The sequence below is a fragment of the Sceloporus undulatus genome, chromosome 1 (genome assembly GCF_019175285.1).
Source record: "Sceloporus undulatus isolate JIND9_A2432 ecotype Alabama chromosome 1, SceUnd_v1.1, whole genome shotgun sequence".
NCBI lineage: Eukaryota > Metazoa > Chordata > Lepidosauria > Squamata > Phrynosomatidae > Sceloporus > Sceloporus undulatus.
The window spans coordinates 321,188,431-321,214,742 of record NC_056522.1 but is presented as its reverse complement, the minus strand read 5'-3'; the positions used below and the strand labels follow the sequence as shown (position 1 = coordinate 321,214,742).

At 44.5% G+C, this 26,312-nt stretch overlaps 2 protein-coding genes across 2 annotated transcripts in view; one reads left to right on the top strand and one right to left on the bottom strand.

The window, feature by feature from the left end:
• Nucleotides 1–2,199: 2,199 nt before the first annotated feature.
• PPP1R14D (protein phosphatase 1 regulatory inhibitor subunit 14D) lies at nt 2,200–23,066 on the bottom strand. The gene is made up of 5 exons (XM_042460150.1): nt 22,680–23,066; nt 14,140–14,239; nt 13,068–13,099; nt 11,757–11,789; nt 2,200–2,887 (listed from the first exon to the last, which is right to left on the bottom strand). Exons 1-5 carry the CDS (start codon nt 22,920–22,922, stop codon nt 2,819–2,821), a joined length of 477 nt encoding a protein of 158 aa, XP_042316084.1. The 5' UTR covers nt 22,923–23,066; the 3' UTR covers nt 2,200–2,818.
• A 1,027-nt stretch (nt 23,067–24,093) lies between these two features.
• Nucleotides 24,094–26,312, top strand: part of SPINT1 (serine peptidase inhibitor, Kunitz type 1) — an 87,835-nt gene continuing 85,616 nt past the window's right edge. The window contains exon 1 of the mRNA XM_042460138.1: nt 24,094–24,123. Within this exon, the coding sequence (XP_042316072.1) occupies nt 24,094–24,123 (30 nt within the window). The remainder of the gene's footprint in view (nt 24,124–26,312) is intronic.

Genomic DNA, 26,312 nt, shown 5'->3' with positions numbered 1-26,312 from the left:
TTAGCATTTACATTTCTATGCCACTTCATAGTGAACTCAGCACTCTCTAAGCGGTTTACAGTCTGTATGCCAATTGCCCCCAACAAGGTGGGTACTCATTTTTCCAACCTATGAAAGGATGGAAGGCTGAGTCAACCGTGGAGCCCAGGGATCGAACTTACAACCTCGTGGCTGCAGTACCAGCATTTAACCACTGCATCACCAGAGCTCTTTCCACTGATACGCAGCTATAGCAGCAATGTTATGGCTTCTCCTGGGATGCCAAGATTGGAAAGCTTTCGATGGAGCAAAGGAGTAACAGTAACTTGCTGCACCTTGTCCAAAAAGACACACACCTACACTTACACATATGTTTGCCATTAACAGGATGCTGCCCAATAAGTGGTTTGAAAAACTAGCCAAAATGATTCCAGTTACTGGACAGTTGTGGAAGCCTAGGGAACTCCAACTGTCCTGATTTGGCAGGGAGGGTCCCAAATAATAGCAAGCAATAGCATTAATCTTGATCACATGCTGGCATCATTTGACCACACGTATTCCTGGCTTTCATCTGTGAAATATTGGTGGCTATGCTGTCTGTTTCTTTTTTCATAAACAGGACCAGGACATGGGAAGGAGGGAGGTGCAAATAGCATAACAGTTATCAAGAAAATTTAATCTGCACTTGTTACTTGTTTCTAGGCTCAGTGTTTTTATCCCTAAAACATTATGTCCTACTATCTTCAGAAACACTTTCTGGCATATATTTTCAATGTCCATTGAGATCATCTGAAGTGGTCTTGAAAGTGTTCCCACCATGAAGTACAGCGGGTGGCTAAAATCAATAGAATGTTCTCAGTAATTAGAGGATAGCACTTGGCATCTTCCCTTATTGGCTTTCAGGTGAGTCTGAAGGTATTTATAAACATTAAAAAACTTTTGATATGATTAGGCTATTAGTTGGTCTGGGGAGGTAACAAACAATGGCAGTGTATCTGGTGAAGGAGCATAGATCTTCCAAAAGACATACCTTTGTAATTCATCTAACTAATTTCACAGGACCATGGTGAAGTAAGAATGAAGTGTTCCTCCTTCAGTCATCATCACAGCTGCTGTATTTATTCACATAGCTCAACATTAAGTATTAATTCTAATAAAGTAAACAGTCATGGCAGGAGAAACATTATTAATACTGTTTGCCCATCTTTTACAAACAAGGTATGTTGCATATATAAGAAATGGCTCATTTACTGTTATCTTTATCCAGAGGCAGTCATTAGGGATGTGCAAGATAAGCAGATAAAATAAGCAGAGAGGCAGAATTAGACAGCAGCAGCAGAAAAAGTTAAAGCATAAAACTAAAAACAAATTATTTTGTTCCTATTCATCAATGAGAATACAAACCTTGGGTGATTTCTGAAGGTACTCAGAATCTTTTCATGAACTATTTACAAAGGTAACTGGAAAGGTTAATAACAGTAAACAACACACATCAACATCCACACACAAAGCAACATAAAGGCCTAACTAGATACAAAGATGGCACACCCTATGTATTTATTTGCAGGCTATGCCTTATCTGTCTAAAGCAAATCTTAGATTTCTCCCACTTGTACCCTCCAGGTGTTTTATGCTTCAGCTTCCATGATTCCTGGCTATTGACCATGTTACCTGGGACTGATGTCACCAGGATGGGGATGGATGATTTAAAGTAAAAAGGCAAGTGAGGAAGAAACACTGAGCCCTTTGTCAAATTTTGCAGTCTTCCTAGCTGACTTTCCTTGGCTGTTTTTCAAGAAGGATTTACTTCTTGCCTCTTTAGTCTCCTTGGGAAATGGACTGTGTAGGTAATTTGTGGTCCCCAACTCCTTTTTGAGTCTCCTAAAGCTACCAGGACACCTCCAGAGACCATTAAAAAGTGGCTTTCCCCCCCTTCAAACACCCCCAAACACTGATAAACCACTCACAAATGTAGTGGTTGTCCTTTTCTTATACTTCATAAATCTCTCCCACCATATGACTGAAACTGGATGCAATGATTCCAGGTAAATCCCGTTGGCCTTCCATATCCATGAATTAAACCATCCATGGGATGAAAATATTCCAAAAACCTATAAATTTCAAATCTTGCTTTTTATGTAAGGGACACTATTTCACTAAGCCATTCTACTGAATGAGATTTGAGCATCCATTGATTTTGATATCCCCAGGGGTCCTGGAACCAAACCTGAGTGGATTTCAAGGGCCCACTGTACAGACATGCAGGCCCAGGAGTTGCATGGGGGTAAAAAACGGGCACAATTGCCCACTCTTGCTTTAGACAGACAGGACCTAGCACTACCAATCAAGAGATATTGTCTTATCTCCCCCACAGATTTTCTGTGGAAAGAAGAAAAGTAGGAGAAATAGTGGGAGAATACAGAAAGGTTACAAATGGAAGCCAGCTCAATAAAGTTCTGGAAATGTTAGGAATCAGACAAATGCATTGTCTGAAAGCACCTTGAGATTCCTGACAGAAGTGGGGATTTAGTCCAACCATTGGTCTATTTTTCACAATTTAGCTGGCCTGCAGTAGCTCTGCATAACTTCAGGGAAAGATATTTCCTGCTCCATGATTATCAATTGAAAATGTCCAGGTGGAACTGAATCTGGGACACTGGACAAGCAAAGCATCTGATCCATCTGTGAGCTACATCCTCTTCCACACGCATACACCATTGCCAGTAGGCAGAAATCCAAAGGTGAAGGATGAGGGTGGTTGTCTCTGCTGGATTTCCATTTCCATGGAGAGTTACCTTCTGCAGGATAATGGGTTTAGTGGAATTATTGCCGTTTTGAATCATTTCTTCTGAGGATTGGTCACCTTCCTGAGACCTCTCAGTCGACTGAGCAGTTCTGTGACAAATTCCTGGATCAAAACCAGTAAAAAACAACTTTTTAGTGAAGCAATTTAACATGCAAGCTGTGCATTTTTATTCACTTAGTCACCTCCCCCAACAAGAAAACTTTGGGCATTATTCCCTAACACAGAGAAGTACTTAGTACTTTTGTACTAAGTAGCACAAAAAAACTAACAAGGAAAGTCTGGCACTAATGATTTCACATGTAACATTTAGCAAATGATACAAATATTTGCTAAACCTATAAATAAGTAAAACAGACAGAATAGGTATAGTTAACCTCAGCCAGGCTTGAAAAAAATCTCTTTAAAGTTCTCTTCCATACAGGTGCCACAGTCTCTAATTAAGAAAGTAAGTCACTTCAGTTGTACATCTTTCTGAAAGTTGCTTCATAAACCATTAAATAGAAACAAATGGGCAAGCCATCTCCTTGAAAACCAAGCCTTTGAAACAGTAATCACTTAAATTCATTTTGGAAGGAGCTGAAAACATATTTCTGTCATGAAGGGAGAAGGCAAGAACTTGCATGTTTGAAGTCAAAGGCTTTCATGGCTGGCATCCATGGTTTTTGGTGGGGTTTTTTGGGCTATGTGGCCATGTTCTACAAAATTTTCTTCCTGACGTTTCGCCAGCATCTGTGGCTGGCATCTTTAGAGAATGCTTTGCCTGGAAAAAGTTAGGTGTATATATACTGTGTGAGCCTGGGAATGCAGGAGTGATTTGCATGTGTATTGTTCTGTGCTGATGGCTGGCCTCAGCCTGGGAGGCTAATGCAACAGAAGATTAATGTCTGCTAATTGGTGATCATTATCTGCTGGGAAAGCCCCTGACTCTGAATGGCTTCCCATTTGCATTTGCTGAGTCCTTATTTTGCTATTCCTCAGGACTGGTAGCCAAATTTTGTCACTTGACCAGAGAGTGAAAAAGTTACTGTTTGGGAATATAATTCCCAGTACCCCCAGCAGTGTAGATGTTGGCCATGCTGACTGGATCATTATGGGAGCTGTCATATCCCAAAGTAACTTTTTAGAGTTCTGCCTCTGATATCTAGTTTTTATATGGATATATACGTATATATACAATATTTAAAATATTATTCATCTTTCTAACAAAGAGATTAGAGCAGAAATTGTACATAAGGTTTTTCAACCAGCTTGCGAGAATACTCAGGTAAAACCTGCTCTCTTGCTAGATCAGATGAAGGACTTTGTGTACTAGAACTTGGAAAACTTCTAGAGCATACAGCTACAGATGGGTTTATATGCATACAAGACTGTCATATCTTTATTATTCACTGGTAAATCATTCACCAGCCTATTTGTTGCTGCATGTCTTTTACGAGGTTTGGTCAGGTAACCATGGTAATAAATGTTAACGAGACAAAGGAGATCAGTTGTCATGTGAATGACTGTAGGGGGTAAAACACATTTCATAATTGTGGGAAAAGGCAATTTTGCCTGTTTCAGCTGTAGTAAGTCATAGGAAGCAATTATTGGTCCATCCAGCCCGGTATTATAAACTCTGATTGGCAGCAAGACGTCTCTAGTGTTTTAGGCAACTTTGTTTTTCTTAGCTCTACCTAAAGATCTTTGGTGTTCCCTTGCAGTCCAGTCCTTACTAGACCAGACCCTGCTTAGCTTTCAAAATCAGACAGGATTAGGTATATTGAATGTGATTTGGTTAGGAATGATGTTCTGTAAATAACTGGTGTGGGATTGGATGTACATCCTCCAAATATAACTACACTTTGAAATACTGTGTGTTCCTGCATGGCGGGGCTTTAGACTAGATGACCTTTGTGGTCTCTTCCAACTCTATGATTCTATGATACTACCTATGATTTGATTTCTGTGATTCTAAGTTTGCATCGTTTTTGGAGAGAAAATAACAAAATAACTAAGAACACACACAAACCACTCCAATTTCTTATGATGTCAAGCAGCTTTCTATAAGGGGAAGGGTTGCTGATGGAGTAGAAAAAATTGGTGATAGGGAGTAATTACTACATGGAGTAATATGTGTGAAAAGGAGAGAGGGAATAATGATGACGAACTGGATAGTCTGCAATCTACTTACTCAGCAGTAAGGCCCACTGAACTCAGTGGGAAGTCCTTCTGAATACACAAGTACAGAATTCAGAGCTTGTAAAAAGTTCCTTTTTTGGATCCAACTCCCAAATTTCCCAGTGACCATGGTGAAAGGGGATTCTGGATATCACAGTCCAAAAATAAACTTTCTTCTTTGGTCTCTGCGAATCATACAAAGGGTTTCACTGCCTGCTGTGCAGTGCTGGCTCGGAACCTACTGGAATCACTGGCCAAAGTTACTTTGCAACAATAGAAACTTTTTGGCGAACTCCGCCCACCCGTTATAAGGCCCCTGCCTTCCCGCTCTTTTCCCCAGTTCCTTTTTTCCGCCGCGCTAGCTGCTTCAGGGAACTTCGCTCGCTTTAGCTTGCATTGGAATCACTTCTCATCTTGACCTGGACTGTTTTTTGACCACTCTTTGTCTCCCGCCCCCGGTAACTTCGGACTCTCTGACTGTTGGACCTCGCTTTGAATGTTCCTCTGGCTTTGACGACCTTCGGAATGCCGCACCCTTCAAGAAGTGCGACATTTGCGGGCAAGGTGCCCGTCCAAGACCCGCACTCTTCCTGCCTGTTGTGCCTGGCCAGAACATGACACCAAGGCCTGTCTGCTCTGCAGATCCCCTCTTCTCAGGCCGGAAAACCGTGAGTCCCGGCTTACTTTCGGCGATTGCCCTGGGAAAGGTGCAAGAAGGGAGTTCGCGTTCGTCTTCGTCCCGCCTTCCGCGCCCCCTGCTTCACACTTCTCGGGCCAGTGTGTCCAGCGTGACCCAAAGCACACACCATTTCCACAAGCGTGGGTGTGTCCCGGCCGGACAATTCCTTCCACCACCATCCGATGTGGCCCATGGCTCAAAACCGCCCAGTGCCACCGACGAACCCTCCAAGCGCCCCCACAAGTCTTCGGGACTGAGGGACCGAGCAGCCTCCAAACGACAAAGAGACCGAGGGCTCCCATGCGAGGAAAGCTACCGAGGCGGAGGTCCAACTCGCTTCGCTCGCTTCGTCCCCAGGGCATCCAAGGCATCTCGCCACGCTCCAAAGCCGAAGGAGCCAGCTGTGCTCTCGGAGCGCCCACGTCCCGTCAGCTGACAGGGCAAGGTCTCCAAGACCCTCCTCATCAGGAGTGGCGCTGTCCTCCTGGGATCTTCGGACAATCCGGTCTTCCCCACTGGAAGAGACCCGAGGCCGGGAAAGAAGAGGCATCACACAAGACGGGTCGTGAACCTGCCTCTAAAAGGCTAAGACGTGCCAAGGATCAGCCCGGTACCGTCCCACCGAAGGCGAAGGACAAGAGGCGCTCCCCCTTCCAAAAGGCCCGTGCCCCACTCCAGTGGGCTCCCGTGATCCAGAGCCTGCGCCGAGGTCCGTGACTCCGGTACCGGACACGCCACCACCTCAGCCCACCATGGACTTCGTCCACGGGACGGATGACAAACCGTTCCTCCTCTCCTCTGGAACAGCGGTCCACCCCTCACTCAGGAACGACGACTACGAGGACCCCGCTCCGTAGAAACAGATACCGGACCTGTTTCCTCGACACTCAGTCGGGCCGGTACTACATGTCGGTATGGGAGGACAGAGCTATCAGGGAGTTACCAGACTGAACCCCCATCCAGCAGACCCGCCAAGGCACCTCGTCCAGATCGTCCCGACCATATCCATGTAGAGAGGCCGCCATCTCCACCTCGCAGGCACTCACGCTCTCGAACCGACCTCCCGGTCCAACCAAGAACCCAAGTCAGAGTGATGGATGCCCTCTCCTCTGACTTGGACTCCGATGAGGAGCCCTTGCCTCCGTCCGAGGCACACATCCGATGAGGATGTCCTCTCCGTGTCAGCCTCGCCTCAAGAGGCACAATCCTGAGCCGTCTTCCCTCGGACGACGTTCGTTCCTTCAGTGAGCAGAGTCGTGAAGATGGCGAGGAGCTCGACATCGAGCTCGCTTCCCGGAACGAACGACGCTCAGGATCCAGTTGAACATCGGGTGCACGGACGGGTCCTACTCCACCCCCTGCCTCCCTCGCTTCCCTGCTTCAGACCATCGTTAAGAGGTCTTGGGGACACCCCGGCCACCCTGTCTGCATCCTCCCGCAAGGTAGAGTCTCTCTACAGAAGTCGCTCCGGCGAGTTGTCCTTGGCTGGACCACCCCCAGGCCGAACTCTGCTATGTGGAGGGAGACCAGCACAGCTCGTCCCGAAGCAGGCGACCCTCCCCGGTGACCGGGAGGCGAAGAAAGTTGAGGCCGGCCAAGAAGGCCTACTGGCAAGCGGCCCTTGCGGTGAAGGCCGTCAACTACACTGCCAATGCCATGGGGCTAAATCCAGACCCTCAGGAACGGATCTTCCCCCTCATCCCGGACGTCCGGATGACGTTCAGAGGCAGTTGGCCGAGTCAGGGACGAGACCCACTCCATCGGAAGTTGCTCATCACACACCGATCCAGGAACATGGCTGACTGTGCAGGGAGAGCCATGTCTGCACCATGGCACTCAGACTCAGCCTGGTTGAGGGCCTCGGACCTCAACCCTACTGTCAAGAGCGGCCATCGAGGACATGCCGCCGATGGGGGACCCGGGCTCTTCCACGCCGAGACCGACGACCCGCCTGAACAGAAGTTCAGGATGAAGGCAGCGGGAAGAAGCATGGAAGCAGTCCTCAACACTGGCTTCTCCATTTCGGAAGGCGTCAGCAGCCCGTGGCAGCCACAAGGTCAGTCACAGGGGACCTTCTCCCGGGATCGGCAGTCCCCAGCAACAGAGCGCCCAGAGACGACACTGTTCCCTCGCAGTCTGCCTCCTCCCTGGCCATCGCAACTTCCCGCCCGGTACCGCAATCCCGCCGGAAGGACACCGACCAGGGGAAGAAGAGAACCGAAGGGACGCAGCGCGCTTCGTCCCTCCGTTCACCCCTCGTCTTCACTGGACATTTTGAGGCCCCTTTTTAACATCTGGGACTCCAAACATCGGACTCGGGGGTCTCAACACGTCCTAGGGGTTATGCCTCGAGTTTCCAAGAGCCTCCCTCCAACTGGAGCCTCATGTCAACTCCCCCCCGGACACCCTTCTCGACGAAGTGGCACCCTTGCTCGTAAGGGAGCAATCTCCCCCACCGCCCGCAATTTCACCTCTCCAGGTACTTCACGGTACCGAAAGCGGATGGGGGCAGATAGGCCCATCTGGACTTGAGACAATTGAATTTGTTCCTTGACACGCCGATTCGAATGGTAACCTTGGCACCATTCTGCCTCTGCTTCACACAGGGCTGTGGTTTGCGACCGTCAAACCTAGAAGAACGCCTACTACCACATCGGGGAATTCGAGAATCCCACCGGAGATTTCCTCGCCTTCGCTGTCGGCTCCACCGTACCATTACAACGTTCTTCCCTTCGCTTGGCACGGCTCCAAGGGTCTTCACAAAATGCATGGCACCGTGGTGGCATACCTTCATCAAAAGGGCTTCATGGTCTTCCCTACCTGACGACTGGCTGTTTTGCAGCCGAATCCCAATACGAGGGCAGGAGGCAGTCTCATTCGCCTTGCACCGCTTGGACCTCCCTACGGGCTGGTCGTCAACAGGGAAAAGTCCCATTCACAACCGACCAGGCAGGTCAGTTCACGGGGGGGGCCATCCTCGACTCTGAAAGTTGCTCAGCAGCCTTCCTCCTCCGGACCGGTTTCAGGCCGGACAACGTCCCTCAGGGCGTGCATCTCCCAAGAAGGGTGAGAGCCAGAAGACGTCCAAGTCGCCCTAGCCACATGGCATCGACGACATTCGTCACCCCCCTGGGAAGACTTCGTCTTCGGCCTCTCCAATCCTGGTTCTTTCGTCTTCCTCCGGTAGAAGACCCCCCGTCCAAGGGGTCAGGTAACGAGACCGATAGCCGCCTCCCCAGAGGTGGTGGAACCGCCGCAAACATGCAACGGAATGCCATTTCAATCAGCCAGGCACAACTGACTCTGAACAACCGATGCATCTCTGGAGGGATGGGGCGCTCACCTGCTCGACTTGGTCGTCAAAGACAGGTGGTCCACACAAGACAAGCTCCTCCACATCAACGCTTTGGAGATGCGGCAGGTGGAAAAGGCATTGAGGGCGTTTCGAGTTTGCCGTCACAGGAAAGGTGGTCCTCCTGAGGACGGACAATACCACTGTGATGAAAACATCAACAAGCAAGGTGGTACCAGGTCCGGACCCTGCCTCGACCTCACGCTCCGCATCTGGGACGGTGCATCCAGAGACGCGTCCTCCTCCAGGCGATTCACCTTCCCGGGGAGGACAACGAGCTGGCAGATCGCCTCAGCAGATCTCCCTCGGTGTGTCCACGAGTGGAGGCTCCACCCTGAGACGGTCAGCGACCTCTTCTGCTTGAACCGGTGGGGAACCCCCCAGATCGACCTCTTTCGCGACCAGGTGGAACAGCCACTGTCCCCAGTTCTGCTCCAGGAAGCAATGGAACGGATCCCTCGGAGACGCGTTCGCCTCCTCCGGACAGGGAGCTTCTCTAACGCCGTCCCTCCGTTCCCTCTCATCATCAGGGTGGCGTCCAAGATGACAGTGGACCACTCGCATGCGATCCTGATCACCCCGTGGTGGCCGAGACAAGCCTTGGCTTGCATCCTTCTTCACCTCTCCAGGAGATGCTCCCTCCGCTCAACCCTCGCCGGACCTGCTGTGTGATCCAGGACGGACGAGTCTCCACCGCGGACATCGAGAGCCTACCGCTGGTAGCCTGGAGGATACAGCCCTGACTGCCGCTGGAGGCAGTAAGGACGGTGATCCTGGCTGCAAAGAAACCTTCCACCAGCGGTCCCTAGGCCCTGAAATGGAGGAGGTTTAGCCTCTTCCTTGAACGAAAGGGCTTGTCTCCTGCTCAGTTTCCCTCCAGTGGTTCTGGAGTTTTTTGATGGCACTCTGGATGAGGGGCTGTCCCTTATCCCTCAAATGCTACACTGTCTGCCATTTGTGCCAAATACCAGTTCGGGGAGGTTTCTTTCTCAAGGACCCTTTGGTGAAGGGGTTCCCTTAAGGGATGTGCCAACCTTTATCCTCCTGTGTCGGTACCTACCACCAGGCTGGAGTTTGGAGACGGTACTGTCCGGCCTCCAATCCAAGCCCTTTGAGCCGATGGCAACAGCGGACTGAGACTACTGACTGGAAAACCGCTTTTCTCTGTGGCCATCACCTCTGCCCTCGCCCGCCGGGCGGGCGAACTCTGTGCCTTCCGGAGGGACCAGCCATTCTTGAGGTTCCACAAGGACAAGGTGGTCCTCTGGACAGACATAATTTCTTGCGAAGTTAGTGATTGCTTTCCACATGTGCCAAGACATTGTGTTGCCTACTCTCGCATCCAGCCCGACTTCGGATGCGGAGCGACGCCTGCACTCTCTTGATGTCAGGAGAGCACTGGCTTTTTATTTGGACAGAACTGCTGCCCTCCAGCCGGTCCGAGAGACTTTTCCAATGCACTCAGAACCGAAGAAAGGGTGGCCTGTGTCGGCGCAGAGGCTTTCCAAATGGGTGGCTGGTACCATCCACTCTGCTATGAACTTTTGGGCAAACCTCTCCTGGAGGGTTCGGTCTCCATTCCACAAGGGCATGGCAGCATCCTCTGCATTCCTGCCGGGGATTTCCTTGGAGGATGTCTGAAAGGCTGCTAATCTGGTCCCAACCTCTGAATTTTAATCAAACATTATAGGTTGGACACCAGGGCCATCCGAGACGCAGCTTTCAGAGGGCTGTGTTGGTTCAGGGTTGCATTGATTGCATCTGATGGTTTTGTTTCATCAGCACTTGATGTACATATATACACTGTTTACATTCGGTTGAATGTTGATTTGTACAATTCTAGAGGGACCGGTCCTTGCATGACCCCTGTTCCCTCTTAAGTTTAGAAATGTTATTGCTGTGTTTGCCTTTCATGAACAACAAAGACGGACTCTTTTTATGTTCAAGGTTTTATACGTAATAATATACCTTTGGTTCACCATAGCTTTGGTTTCAGGACACTCCATCCGCCGCATACCTTAGCTTGTCAGTCTAAACCCATTGTATGATTCGCAGGAGACAACGAGAAGAAGGACAGGTTGCTTACCTGTAACGGTATTTCTTCGAGTGGTCATCTGCGAATACATACACATCCCACCCGTCCGTCCCCTCAGTTCCTGCTCTCATTGGCTCTTCCATCCCTGCTTGGCGGAAAAATTGCGGAACTGGGGAAAAGAGCGGGAAGGCAGGGGCCTTATAAAGGGTGGGGCGGAGTTACCGCGCCAAAAAGTTTCTATATGTTGCAAAGTAACTTTGCCCAGTGATTCCAGTAGGTTCCGAGCAGCACTGCGCAGGCGCAGTGAACCCATTTGTATGTATTCGCGATGACCACTCGAAAAATACCGTTACAGGTAAGCAACCTGTCCTTGTACAAGCTGTGATAGAGGTGCACTGATATTTACTCCTCCACATAAAAAAACGATATATTTAACAGGTGAACTTCTATTTTGTCATTAAGATCATTACAATTCTCCTATGTAGCTTCCGGTTGTTTGCAGACAGTGAGTAACACATCTGATTATTAATCCTTTTGGGTTATCAATTATTGGTGAGTACAACAAGGATTTGAGAAAAGAATGTATACCACACAGATGCTTAAAAAATGATGGAAAGTGGAAACATAAGGAACACAATGTAAGGCAAAGTTCAAAATCTATGCAGAAAGGAAGCCATTCATTTATATACGGGAGCATCTTTACAGTGTTGAGCACATGCTGTCATAGTCATTGACAAATTCTGCTCACCTCTGTTGGTCTGGAACACTCATGAAGAATTTCCTAAAAGAGAAAAGATAATACTTATCTATATAGTTGTAATGCAACATTTCCCCTTTTAAAAAAAACCATACAGTCGGCCCTTCATAGCCACAGATTTTTTATCCATGGATTCAACCAGTCACAACATGAAAATATTTTAAAAATATATAAATTCCAAGAACAAACCTTGATTTTTGTAAGAGAAACCAAAATATTGAGCAGGCAGTATCAAATGTTGAATATTATTATTAACATTGGTCTTGGACAGATGGATGGCGAAACACCGCCTCTTTACTAAGCACGTTGCAACCAAGAGCAGCTCCTTTTTGCGCCGTCATAAGGGCTGAATCGCAGCCCATGAACTCTTCCACCCACAGGCTAAAATGAGTGCCCAGCTTGTTGGGGGCAATTAGCTTACACATTGAAACCGCTTAAAGACTGCTTAGTTCATCTGAAGTGATATAGAATGTAGATGCTATTGCTATTGCTACACAAGAGTGTGACGAAGGCTGTAAGATCCAGCTCCTGTCATATTGCTAGGGTGAAGGGGAGGTCAAAGGTGTACAAAAATGGCCACTACTCCACTGATATGGAAGACACCAGTTGGCACTGCATAACATAAAGTAACATGTCTAAGTTCTACACACGTGCCTATAAACATATCCCACTGATCAAGATACAGAGAGCTTTTAAAAGCTGCTGTGTATTATGTGTCTTCAAGTGATGCCAACCGTGGGAACCCTATCCTAGGCTTTTATTGGCAGGATTATTTAGGGGAGGTTTGATATTGCCTTCTCTCTAAGGCTGAGTGAATATAATTGCTTATGGTCACTAAGTAGGTCACCATAGCTAAATGGGAATTTGAACTCTGGTCTCCCAGAGTCCAAGTCCAACATTCAAACTGCTGCACTACTACAGATGCAATGGTTTGACAGTTGGGACTAGGATTCAGAGTGATGAGGTTCAAATGCTCATCTAACCACACAATCCACTGGGTGACCTGAGCAAGTCCCACTCTCTCAGACTTAGAGAAGGACAGCAATGAGAACCTCTCCTGAGTAAATCTTGTCAAGAAAACCCCAGAAACAGTTGCCCAAAGTCCTATGGAATCCTAGGAATTGCAGTTTAGAGAAACACTAGAATGCATGGTTGAAGATTTCCCCTTCCTAAACTGCAGTTGCCAGAATTCCATAGGATGTTGTCAAGACAACTGAACTGGAGTCATAGCACTATAACTGTGTGGTATAAAAAGAGCCCAAGGTTAGACAGCTTCTGGCCCAGAGCTAAAGGTAGCCTCACCCCTTCCCTGGCATCTTTCTGGTAGATGGAGGCTGGAAGAGAGAGAATGAAAAGAGGCCTTTCCCATCACCATATGCGCATCTGACAGATTACCCTGAAGAATTTTGCCCTCAACAAGAAAAGAATTTACCCTTCTCTGGACAGGGCTCATCCAACCATTAGCAGAGCTTCAAAACATTATTACTTTTAGACTACGACTCCAGACTGCTGAAGCCAGAATGGCCACTGGCTATGGAGGTTGGGGGTTTTTGGAAGTTGCAATCCAAAATAGTAACTTCCCCAAGCTCTGACATTAGGCTGACAAGAGGCAATTGCCTTAGGTACCAAATGTGAGGCAAGTAGTGGCAATGCCCCCCAACTCATCTTCTTGCCCCCAAAACATTCCTGTATTAGGAAAGCTCATAAATAGGCCTTTTCTTTTCAGATGTCATTGAGATGGCTATCCCACTCCCAGTGTCAAAGTAAGATCCAGTTGCCAGTCTGGTTGGCTTCTATATATGGAACGCAGGCAACTGGGCACCATCTTGCCCTTTGCCTCAGACTGACAAATGCCTAGGCAAGTCCTGCCTCATGCCATAACTCTTGCCTCTTCAAAACTCTGATGCCCATCACAATGCAGCGCTAGATACTTTAATTGTGAATTAAATTGTGAAAATGGTGAGCCATTTTCAAACACGCACCTACAAATAGGACAGATGGATTCCCTCTCCCATAGCATTTGGACAAGCTGGTCAGCCTTCTGTATCCATGGATTTCTCATCCTGGATCCAACCACCTTGACTTGAAAATATTAAAAATATATAAATTAAAAGCAAACCTTGATTTTGCCATTTTTATAAGGCATACCTTTATATACAGTTATTTAATGAGACTTGAGCATCCATTGATTTTGGTATCCATGGAGGGTCCTGGAACTAACCCCAAAGATACCAAGGACCCACTGTATATGAACCCCATCAAAATGGCTCATGGGGTTGGCTACAGTTGTCTTGCTGACTTGCATGATCTGGAAAGGTACACTTTATTACCTCCCACAAATAAATTTAATAGCTCTCAGATGTCTCCATCCAACCGTTAGTTTGATTCCTGCTCCCATTAGAGATGTCAAGAAGATCTTCAATGTCAATCTCTGGCTCAGGAGCTGCTGTTGCTTCCGTCTCCTCCTCTTCCTTCTGCAACATAGCAGAATAATCAGTGTTCAAATGAAAAAATCCCCTTATTTTCAGTGCAGATCAGTGTTGGATAGCAACTGTCACCCCCAGATGTTGTTGGACTTTGGGCCCCATTCTCCTAAGGCTGGGGCTCCCCATTGCAGAGCCTGCCCCCACTTCTCCAGCCCTCAGGGCAAAGAGGAGGAATATTCAGGTGAGAACTTCATCTTGGAAAGTATGAGAAGGGCCCAAAACAGACAGGACAAAATAAAATTGCTCTGGTTCACTTTGGAAGTAGCTGTTTAAATGACACATGCATCTTAAGAGGCCAGAAGCTGCGCCAAAGGTGCACTCCAGTCCTTAGGATTGACTGGTTTCTGGCTCTTAAGACGCTACATCATTAAACAACATACCTCCAAAGCAGTTTTATTTTGGTTTGTCTGTTCAGGCCCTCTGTTTCTTGTTTGTTAGATTTAGTGTGTTTTTTAGAAAGGAGGCGGAGTTAAGAGGAAGAAGAGGAGGATGAAGAGGAGGAGAGGAGGAGGGAGGAGGAGGAGGAGAGGAGGAGGAGGGGGTGCCTAAGAAACATGCATTTATATTAACATTTAAAAAAACATCAATTTTTTGTGCATGTCCTCCTTTTAAAAAAGTGTCCTACATTGAAAATGTTGTCCTACATTTGTCCCGGTTTGGAGGTCCTGACTTATGGCAACTCTACCCTGAACTTTCAGTGAACTATCCAAACTATCTAAACTGCAGAACCTATGGGGGGAATAGCAGCTTAACAAATAGCCATGTTTTTACCTGGAACTTAATATGAAACCAGCGTCAGCACCAATCAGGCCCTATAGGGGAGGGCATCCACATTTGGAGTGCTACAATTAAGAAGGTCCTCTCCCACATCGATACTGGGGGACAGAGAGGAGCCCCCCCAAGCAATCCTTAGTCCTCAAGCAGTCACATATTGTAGGACTGCATCCCCTTTTTTTAATATAATGATTAGAGATGATAGTCATTGCAGTCCAATATCTTGTTGATTGTACTTCTCTCTGTCCACCACATTAAAAGTATTTTAAGTGGGAACAAGGAAGAAGGCTTCTTGGTGGTTGCTCCCAGCTCTGGAACTAATTCCCTCCTTACTATCCATTCATAGACAGATGAAGACCTTTTTGTTTCAGCGGGGGGGGGGGGAGAGCTGAGTTGTTTGTGTTTGTTGTTCTTTTTATTTGTTTCTGCTTATAACTGCTTTTAATTTTATTGATAGTTTAGTTATACAGTCATCCCTCCATTTTTGCAGGGGACCTGTTCTGGACTCCTCGCGAAAATGGAAATTTGTAAATATTCAAGCCTTATTGACTTGAATGGCCATGTGCTCCTGCATACAGCTTTGTTCATGCGCCATGGGCGGGTGCGCTATTTTAACCCTCCCCGCTTGCCGGTCCATGAAGGACCGAGACTATGGACTTGAAGTCTGTGAAAATTGAGGTATGAGTGTACTTTTAACTTTTGCATGATGTCAGGTTTTTTTAAAAAAGCTATTATCTGCTTCAAATTTTGTAAATCTTCTTGAGTTCCAGGTTGGAAAAAGTATAAATATAAATCAATATAAACATAGTCATAGTCTGAAGAGCCACAAATTCTCCTGAATTCCAATCATTTGCTTTTCTTCGCCTTTGCTGCAGCCACAACAATTAGTCCCATGCCTCCACTTAAAATTATATCCTCTTCCCATGTCATGTTAAGCACAATGGACAAGACAGGAGAGCCTATTTCTATTAGTTATCTGAGCCTTTTCTCTCAAATATTCATTTGTGAGATTTTAAGACTATACAAAGAGAGGTAAACATTGGCATATCATCCAACCCTGTTCAACTAAAAACTAAACAAACATGTGGCCAAGCAACATCAGAGTATGTTAAAGATTATTATTATTACTAAAAGTTATTAATGCAGAATAATAGAAAAGCTAGGAGAGCCTGCAGCAGTTTCCTTTTGTCTGAGCCTACTGGGAAGGACAAGATTCTGCCCCTTCTCCTCTCTTCCCTCTAGAACTAATTGAATGGAAAATTCTTTTGCACTTTGAACTCAGTTTGCAGCAAATGAAGAAAGCTGAGGACAAAGAGGGAAATTAGAGGAAGAGAGAAACTGGGACATTTTAAAGCAGCTGAAAAAATGGGATAGCAGAACATTAACTGGGATTGTCTGTGCCAATTTGGGACAGTTGGAGTCTATCGACAGGAGAGCACAAGTTTCTATTTGTTATCTTAGGTGGGATACAGACCGCCCAAAAAGGGCAGTCTCCCGCCGCCCTGCTTTGTTCTGCGAGGGAGTCGCAGCGGACAAACTGTGCGGCTCCAACACGGAGCAAAAAGAACCCGCAAAAAGCGGGTTCCTCTTGTGGCACCTTTGTGATGCTGCAAGGCGCCAATGGTGCACTTGTGGCATCACAAAGGCGCCGGGACGTGTGGATGCTATGTGTCCGTCACGTCAAAATGGCAGCACCCGTATGTACAGGGCACCGCCATTTTGACGCCCTCGTCACGTGCAAGGGGCAAATCGCTTCTGGAAGCGCCTCCCCTCACACGTAACAACAGCTCCCCGTAGGGCCCGTCTGTGCAGTGCCTTAGTTAATAATAGATCCATTTTAATGTGGCTTTGGGAAAAGCAGGTAATATTGAAGCAAAGCAAACAATGAACAAAATAATTGTGTAAAAAACACAAGTTGTGGAATTTAGATGAAAGGGCAAAACAGTTCCCTTGCAGCCACAGGGGTTATTGTTAGGCCTCTGACTAATTGTGAGGGACAACCTACAACTAACTTAACTTTTAATGAGCTCTCACACATTCCTTTATCATTTTTCTATATCTCTTTTACTCATGCTTCACCATTTCCTTTTAGAACAAGGAAAAACAGCAATGGAAATAGCAGGAAGTCCTTTCACCATGAAGAACACTTGAAGGGCACAATTTATATGCACACCTCCGCAGACTGACATTCATTAGAGATCCCTTTGTATTATCCATGCAGCTGCTGCTTGGTGTCACTTTATATAGACCCTGTTGTCATAATTACAGACGCAGGAAAGAGGAAAATATCCCATGGATTTTCAGGTGCCCCATTCAAACTCACCTCACTGAAGAAAGAGTTCCTGGATTCTGTAATGGACAAGGACAGAACTAAGAAAAGTTTTTGGATTATGACTCTTAGGAATTCCCATCGCTATGGGAATAATAGTCCAAAAATAACTTTTCCAAAATCATGGTGTAGCCAGTCTTGCTATATAGGAAAGGAAACTGTCTGAGGCTAAAGCAGAAGTAGGCAATTTAGGTAGGTTTGGGAGTCCATTTTCTGCCCCTGGGATTATTGTTGCCTTGTTCACTTTCTGCAAAATGAAAGTGTCTGCAAGACTGGTGAGGAATTTATTGGACCTTATGTTCTTAGCAGAATGTACACGGCATTCTGGATTTTCTTCCTGTGTAAAGACTGCTTAATTTTATCTTAAATGTGTAAGTATGTCCGTGTATAAAGCCAGCAGGGAACAATGGTTTGAGTGTTGGATGATTCTGGAGTCAAGGGTTTGAATCCCCGCTCTGTCATGGAAGCCCACTGGATGACTTTGGGCAAATCATACACTCTTAGCCCTCAGAAAACCCTGTGATAGGATCACCTTACACTGGAAATGACATGAAGGCACACAGCAATAACAATGTCTGTGTGTGTGTGTGTGTGTGTGCGCGCGCGTGCAAGTTGCCCGTCAATTCATGGTGACCTCATTAATTTAATAGGGTTTTCCTAGGCAAGAAATATAGCCTACGACACCTGGTATTCATTGGTGGTCTCCCATCCAATTAGTAACCAGGGTTGACCATACTTAGCTTCCAAGATCAGATGGATTCTGATGCCTTTAGGGCAGTGGTTCCCAAACATTGGTCCTCCAGGTGTTTTGGACTTCATTCCCCAGACCTCCTAGCCACCTTGGTCCACACTTAGGAATTCTGGGAGATGAAGACCAAAACATCTGGAGTACCAAAGTTTGGGAATCACTGCTTTAGGGTATTTAGGCTGGTGTGTGTGTGTGTGTATACATTCTTTATATTTGCTCCAAAGGATGTAAGGTGGGGTCTCCTCTTGCCCACACAATCTAGTTCACAATAACCACTGGGGTAAGTTCATTTGAGGCAGAGTGCCTGGTAGCCCAAGGTCACTTAGAGTGAGCTAAAAAGATGAGTGGGGGGTTCGAGCCTGTATCTCCTAAATTGTAGTCAAGCACTCTAACCACTACATACATTGTCTTTGTTTCATCTCCTCCATCTCTCTGTTTTTATCAGTACCTTTTTCCTTCTCATAAGGGATGAGATTCTAGTTCATGACCAATTTTGTTTAAATTAAATTGTAGCCAGATTGTTAGCTGGTCTCAATCAGGTATAAGCACAAGAAGGACAGAATATGAATTTTGTGTGTCTAGTTTATTTTGCTGTCCTCAAAGTAGCCAGATGTCCTGTTTCCTTATGTTACTCTGTTAAAAGACAGAGAGATCCAGTGCCAGTGTAGAACTGAATCCAGCTGCCCATTTGAGCTGTCTTACATATGCAAGACATACAAGGCAGGATTCTATTGCAGCAAACTACATGTACAACGAATTGTAGTGTGAGTTGTTTCATTGCAATGAGGTATCCAGGACCTTGTCTGGTGAGTGCAAGTCACTGTTTCTAATCAGGGATTGCCATGGGCATAGTGGCAAACACCAGAAATCACATTACTGTACTGGCAGGGCTTTCTGCTTTGATCCCATTTAGATGAGACCCAGCATGGTGTAGTGGTTTGAGCATCTGAATATGACTTTGGAAACCAGGGTTCAACTTTCTGTTAAGATATGGGTGACCTTTGGCAAGTCACACTCTCTCAGCCTCAGGGGAAAGAAAAGGTAAATCTCTGAAGAAATGCTGCCAAGAAAACCACATGATAGGGGGCCTTAGAGTTGCCCTAAGTCTGAAATGACTTGATGCTATATAACATCTTAGCCTCCCATGCCTTATAATATGATAAAATATGTTATCAAGGAAAACATTTGAAAATCATTACAGTGGTGCCTCGGGTTACGAAATTAATTCGTTCCGCGGCTAATTTCGTAACCCGAAAAACCTTCGTAACCCGAATTGCCATAGGCGCTAATGGGGAAAAAAGCCGCGGCTCTGCCGCGGCTCCATTTAAACAGCGCCGGCGTTTTTTCGTAACCCGAAAAAATGTTCGTAACCCGAAACAATAAATCCCTATGGGATTTTTTCGTATCCCGAAAAATTCGTAAGCTGGGTAATTCGTATCCCGAGGTACCACTGTACAGAGTTTTCACCCCCACTATCTCCTGGCTGTTTTCTATTTTCCACCTTAAAAGTTCTTAATGGTGTCATAGAACTGGGGTCAGATCTAACAGTTCACCAAGCCAGACAGAGCTTACTGGCTTCTATGCATTTGTTGTCTTCCTGGGTCTGTTGATAACAGGTGTGCAGCCAATCCATTGAGAGTTCCTGCATGGCAGGGAATGGACTGGATGGCCCTTTTGATCTGTTCCAACTCTACGATTCTATGATTCTATGATATCCTGCATCTCCAGAACTGAATTAAATATCTTGTATTAAATGAGATCTAATGTTTACTGAAGCAAATAAAAGAACAAAATACAAAGGCAGGTTTACAGTTGAACATTAAAAGAACAAAATAATGACCACAGATGATTTACATAACTTTAAAGCAGACAATGAAGACCTTTACATAGTTCAAGATTTTCCATATCTTGGCTCAGCCATTAATCACAATGGAGACTGCAGTCAAGAAATCAGAAGAAGACTAGGGCTTGGAAAGGCAGCTATGAAAGAATTAGACAAGATCCTAAGTGTCAGGATATATAATTGAATACTAAAGTAAGAATTGTGCATGTCATCTGATTTCTCATCTCTATGTATAGTTGCGAAAGCTGGACAGTGAAGAAAACTGACAGGAAAAAAATCAACTCATTTGAAATGTGGTGCTGGAGAAGAGTTCTGAGGATATCGTAAACGGCTAAAAAGATAAATAAATGGGTCCAAGACCAAATCAAAGCTGAACTCTCCATAGAGGCCAAGATGACTGAATTGAGACTGTGGACATATCATGACAGGAGACAAGCAAAGTGACTAACAAGAAAAGACAATAATGCTTGGGAAGGTAGAAGGTAGAAAGCAGTAGGAAAAGAGGAAGAATGCATTCTAGATGCACAGACTCTATTAAGGCAGCTATGGCCCTGAATTTGCAAGACCTGAGTAGGTCTCTCATTCATTATTATTATTATTATTATTATTATTATTATTATTAACCTTTATTTATAAAGCGCTGTAAATTTACACATTTATTCATTCATTCATGGAGTTGCCATAAGTCAAAGTTGATTTGCCATCAGTAAAGAACAATAAATTGAATAGGAAGTGAATTAGGTGATCCCTAAGTTCGCTACAAAGGCTGAAATTCTACTGCAGGTTGAGTCTCCCTTATTCAAATGCTTGGGACCAGAAGTGTTTTGGATTTCTTCAGACTTGGAAGATTTGCATATACATAACAAGTTATCCAGGTGATGAGACCCATGTCTAAACATCAAATTCATTTATGTGTCATATACACCTTATACACATAACCTGAAGGTGGCTTTATACATATTTTTTTTAAAATGTTCATGAAAGTTTGTGTACACTGGACCATCAGACAGCAAAGATGTCACTATCTCAAGACTAAGGAAGTTAATAGTGATACTGTTGTTGGTGTTGTGTGCCTGCAACCCAACTTATAGTGACCCTACAGTAAACTTAGCATGGGATTTTCTTGGCAAAAATTGTTCCCAAAGGTTTGTCTTGTCCTCCTCTGAGGCTGAGAGAGTGTGACTTGCCCAAGATCACCCAATGGGTTTCCATGGCTGAGGGGGGATTCAAACCCTGGTCTTCATAGTTGTAGTCCCACGTTCAACAACTAAAACACACTAGCTCTGGTACTGCCAAGATCTTATTTAGCACATGCTGTCCAACTCTTGAATGGTATAACTCAGCTGTAGAAAGCAAGCATGGATTCAATGTGAGTCTGGAATGGGACACTCTTAATTCATGTCCAGTGTCAGCTCTTAAATTCATTCTGATTACTGTGGGCAAGTTTCTCTGTAGCAGCTCCCATGATGCAAAAAATGTTCTTGGTAAGTAGACAGGTCACAGATGCCCTAAAATTTAAGGCCTATATAAACAGAAAATGCTATAAGCCCCAGGTTGAAAGAACCAGAAGACTAGGTCTGTGTTTTTAATCAAGATTCTGTTTTTACTTTGTGCCACATTATTGTTAGTAACTTGAAAAGCGGTTTCCCCCCAGAAAAGAAATGTACTAATAAATACTAATAAATAGGTATAAGAGCTTAAAAGTTAGAATTAAGAAGTAGAAAAGAAAGTTGGAATTAGTTCCTTTTGGAGGAACACAAGTATAATAAAATCAGATTTCAACATTAATTTACCAAGCAAGAGTTCAGTTACTTTTTTGCACAAGTACTGTAACAGTTACTTTCAAATGTTTAAAATGGCAGATCAAAAGAGAGACTGTTTTATGCCCTTATCTAATCAATTCCAAGATATAAGGTTTTCCCATAAAAGTAATGGAAAATGAAGGAAAAGCAATGCACGATATAACAAGTTACACAACAAACTGCTTTTGTAACATTGCAACAAGCTGTGACAACAAATTACTTTACAGGTGACAATAAAAACAAATCCTTTTTAACAGGAACAACCAAGCTAGAAATTGTGAGTCGCTCCAGATATTGCCGGACTGCAAACCCCAGCATTCTCTAGCCAGCATAGCCAATGGTAAGGAATGCTAGGAATTGTAGTCCAACATCTGGATAGTCACACAATTTCCCCTTGACTTAGGAAAAGACACTGATGTTCTCCAGGGATTTCCAAAAATCTCTGGAAGGAAAAGAGGAACACTCACCAATTCTTTTCCCTAGGTAATAACATGGCTAGATGCCTGGCAGGAATGCAATGACTTTAAATTACAGGAGGCAGATGTAAATGAAAGATTAAGAAACATTTGTTGAGTGTAAGAACAGTTCCTTAATTAAAGGAGCTACTTAAGATTGTGGCATTTCTTGCTTAGCAATTTCCAAGGCAGAGGTGGACAGGTGCCTCCCAGGAATGCTTTAGATATACAGGATGCCTTGGCTTCAGGGCAGAGAGGATTACTCTTCCTCAGTCTAATCACTCCCAGTAATCAGAAGCACACAACAGCAGTGTGAGGACCAGAGCTGATTGATGGACCATATTTTCTTACCACCAAAGCAGACACTGCTCCATTCCACTCCACATCCTTTTGTCATGCTACAATCATCCAACACAGATAAAATGATTCAGATCTGTTTGCCAATCCTTCATCCCCCCTCTCCTTGTAGTTACCCACCTGATATGGATACAGTTTCTGCAGCTGGGTGTCAATCCACTCCTCCAGATCTAGCCACCTCTGAAGATCTTTTCTGTTATACTTGACAGTTAACTTGGCCAACTTTCTGTGAGATGGCTCCTCTTCTGATTTCTCTGGAGCATTAAAGGTGACCCGAGGATGGGTGCCTGACCCTTGGGCTTTGCTCACTAAGCCTCCTGCTTCCTCTGTGGTCTCCGGTAATAAGGTCCTCTCTTCCAACATACTGCTTCCTTCACACCTTTCCTATTTCTTCAAAAAAGTTGCCATCCCTTTCTCTCTTTTTTGAAATAGAGCAATAACTTTGTTTGTCCCGGAATAAGTCACTTGAAGAAAGGGAGGGAGAGAGAAAGGTAGCAAGAGAAGCAATCAGTCAGCTGTTACAGGAAAAAGCTGCTTGGGTTTCACTGTGGGAGGGAGTCATTGTAATGACGGCTGTTGTTAGACGAAGCTGAGCTGCCTCATAGGCCTGGCGGACAAAGTCCATTAATATTTCATACAATTCACTTCCTGAGAAGAATGGGCTAAGTGGGGATAATTGAGAACAAGAGAAGAGCGAGGGGACAGGATTCCATTCTGTTCCCCCTGAAATAAGCTGTCACACACTACTGATGATGCATTTCTGACATGTACTGCACATTCCTGTAGAATTCAGAGACATAGCTGTGCTCATCTGGAAAATCAATAGGCAAAGGGATCTTGTAGCATCTTTCAAACAAACCCGTTAAGTCTCAAGGGTGCTACAAGATCCATTTGCATACTGTACATTCCTATGTTATTTCAAGAATACAGGTATACCTCAGTTGATTAAGTAAATGCATTCCTGGGCATGATCTCTTTAATAGAAAATTTGGTACCAGAGGCAGAAATAGCATGGAAAGAATAGAGATAGATTCCTACACCTCAAAAAAGAAGAGGACTTCAAAATGTTTTAGCAAACTATTTAGTCAAAACTGACTATATATATATATATATATATATATATATGGACCTCCTGGAGATCACTTGAAAGTTTTTTCCAGAATGTACCCAATGATTACTTTTCATCATCTAGTTAGTCCCAGTTTGTTTATTAATCTAGGCCTAATTCCTTCAAAGACATCTCTTTCTGAAACAGGTGTGTGTACGTACACTAGTTCACCAGTGTGGGTAATCCTCCACTGACAGAGATCACAACTGTTCTATATCTCCTTTATATTTCTAGTTACTGTGGCCAATTCATCATCTAATGGACAATTTTAATGTGATGAGCCCTTCTGTAGTTAGATAGGCTACTCCTTGGATGGGAGATAAGCAATTGGCCACTGGGAGTCTGTGACCATACTTGAAACCTTACCGATTTGGTAAAACTGCCCAGAGTTTATGCTCCAGTCACATAATCTTTATCAGCTCTAAGATGGCTGATGGCTCCTCTGTCAGAGGGCAGGTAAACCTGCTTTGGGTTTTAGTCTAAATATATATATTTTTAAAATTGTCCAAAGTGCTGAACTTGTTTGAGTACCTTGGATAGCTCCTTTCAAGTTCAGACTGAAGCCTGGAGTGGATTCACTGCTCTACTAACATGAAAACCACCTGCCGCTGCCTCCTCCAATGTGATCGCAAAGTGGGACTTGGTGAAGAATATCTCTCTCTCTCTCTCTCTCATTACTCTGTCCATATAATTGCTTTGAGCTCCAATTGATGCATGTTATAAATATATAAACAAGATAGAACATTGGTCTATTTTATAGTGAAGTACTGTACTGTACTTGTAACTGCTACATTTTAAGAAGAATACTGACAGACTGGCTTAGACTGCAGAAAAGATTATTTAAATAGAGACATGTTAGTAGTCTTCAAACATCTGAAGAGCTTTCATGTAGAAGATGACACAGACTTGTTCTCAGTGGAAGAGAACTACAGTAATAGGCATTAACAGCAGAGATATTATAAGAAAGTTCCTAATGATAAAAACTGGTTGAAAGTAGAATAGACTGCCTCAGACGTTAATGCACTCTCTTTCACATTTAAAGAGAGGTTGGAGTTGGACTATGCAGTGGACTTTGTCCCTTGCTGCTGTTGTGTGATTTCATCTCATTTCCAAACTATGGCAACTATAAGACGAACCTATCATGACAAGATTTGTCTTCCTCTGAGGCTGAAAGAGCATGACCTGTCCAAGGTTACCCAGTAGATATCCATGGCTGAACAATTTGAACCTTGTTCTCCAGTGTTTTAGTGCTCATATCACTACACCACACTGGCTGTCTACTTTGTCCATTACTAGCCAGAAATGGTTACTTGAATTCAAACCACTGCTTCGTATTTTGAGACATAAAATTAAAGTTGGGAACAATATTGCAGGCATTCAAAATTTGGTTAATTCCAGTTTCATTCTACAGTCCTCCCTCTGAATTCATGGGGGATCCATTCTGGACTCCCCCCCCCCCCCCCCATTTGCAAATTTGTGTATATTCAGGTCCTATAGCTTTGAATACCTGCATGCTCCTGTGTGCGGCCATGTGCATATGTCACGGGTGCATGACCATTAACTTTAATGAAGGTCACCCCTCCATGAATAATCAAAACTGCAGATCTCAAGTCCGTGTAAATGGAGGGGCGACTGTAGCTGAAATGTGTCATTTTGAAGTCATATTTTATGTGAAAGTTAATCTCAAATTTTGAAATTGCTCTCTCTCTGTTTTTCTCTGTCTCTCTCTTCTTGCTGACATCTCTTGATTCTTATTGGTTTAGTAAATATAAAAATCTTGTAAACTATCATGTTCATTTTCTGCCAGATACTAATCATCACTGCATGCTATCAGTCAAATGTTTAATACCATATGTCAGTCACATAATAATAATAATAATAATAATAATAATAATAATACAATTTATTTCTATTTCCCGCCTCTCCCTGTGGATCGAGGCAGGATTACAACAAGCAAATTATTCCAACAATAAAAACATACCAAATATATTCAATAAAAACAATAGCATATTATCAATATAATAAGTTTAATAAAATACAATTAACTTTCATAAAACATTTAGTACTAACGGAGGTGGGATATTTTACAGCAAATTTGGTGGATAGGCTCGCCGGAAGAGATCTGTCTTGAGTGCCTTCTTGAAGGCATCTAAGGTGATAATAAGGCGGAGCTCTTCCGGCAAGTCGTTCCATAACTTGGGGGCTATGGCGGAAAATGCTATGTGGGAATGTATTGTTAACCTAGTTTTTGCACACTCTAATAATTTCTTCTCAGATGTCCTGAGAGTACGGGGTGGATTGTGTAGGGAGAGGCGTCCCCTCAAGTAACTTGGGTCCAAGCCATATAAGGCTTTAAAGGTAATAACCAATACTTTGTATTGGGCCCAGAAGCTGATCGGCAGCCAGTGAAAAGATTTTAATATTGGTGTTATGTGGTCAAACCTAGATATTCCGGTGACCAATTTGGCTGCAGCATTTTGAACCAATTGAAGCTTCCAAACTTGGTACAAAGGTAGCCCCATGTAGAGCACATTACAGAAATCTAAACAAGAGGTTACCAGTGCAAGTACCACTGCTTCAAGGTCCTTTTGGTCCAGTATTAAATACTGAAGACAAATCTAGTTGGACAGCTATTATGCCAATTA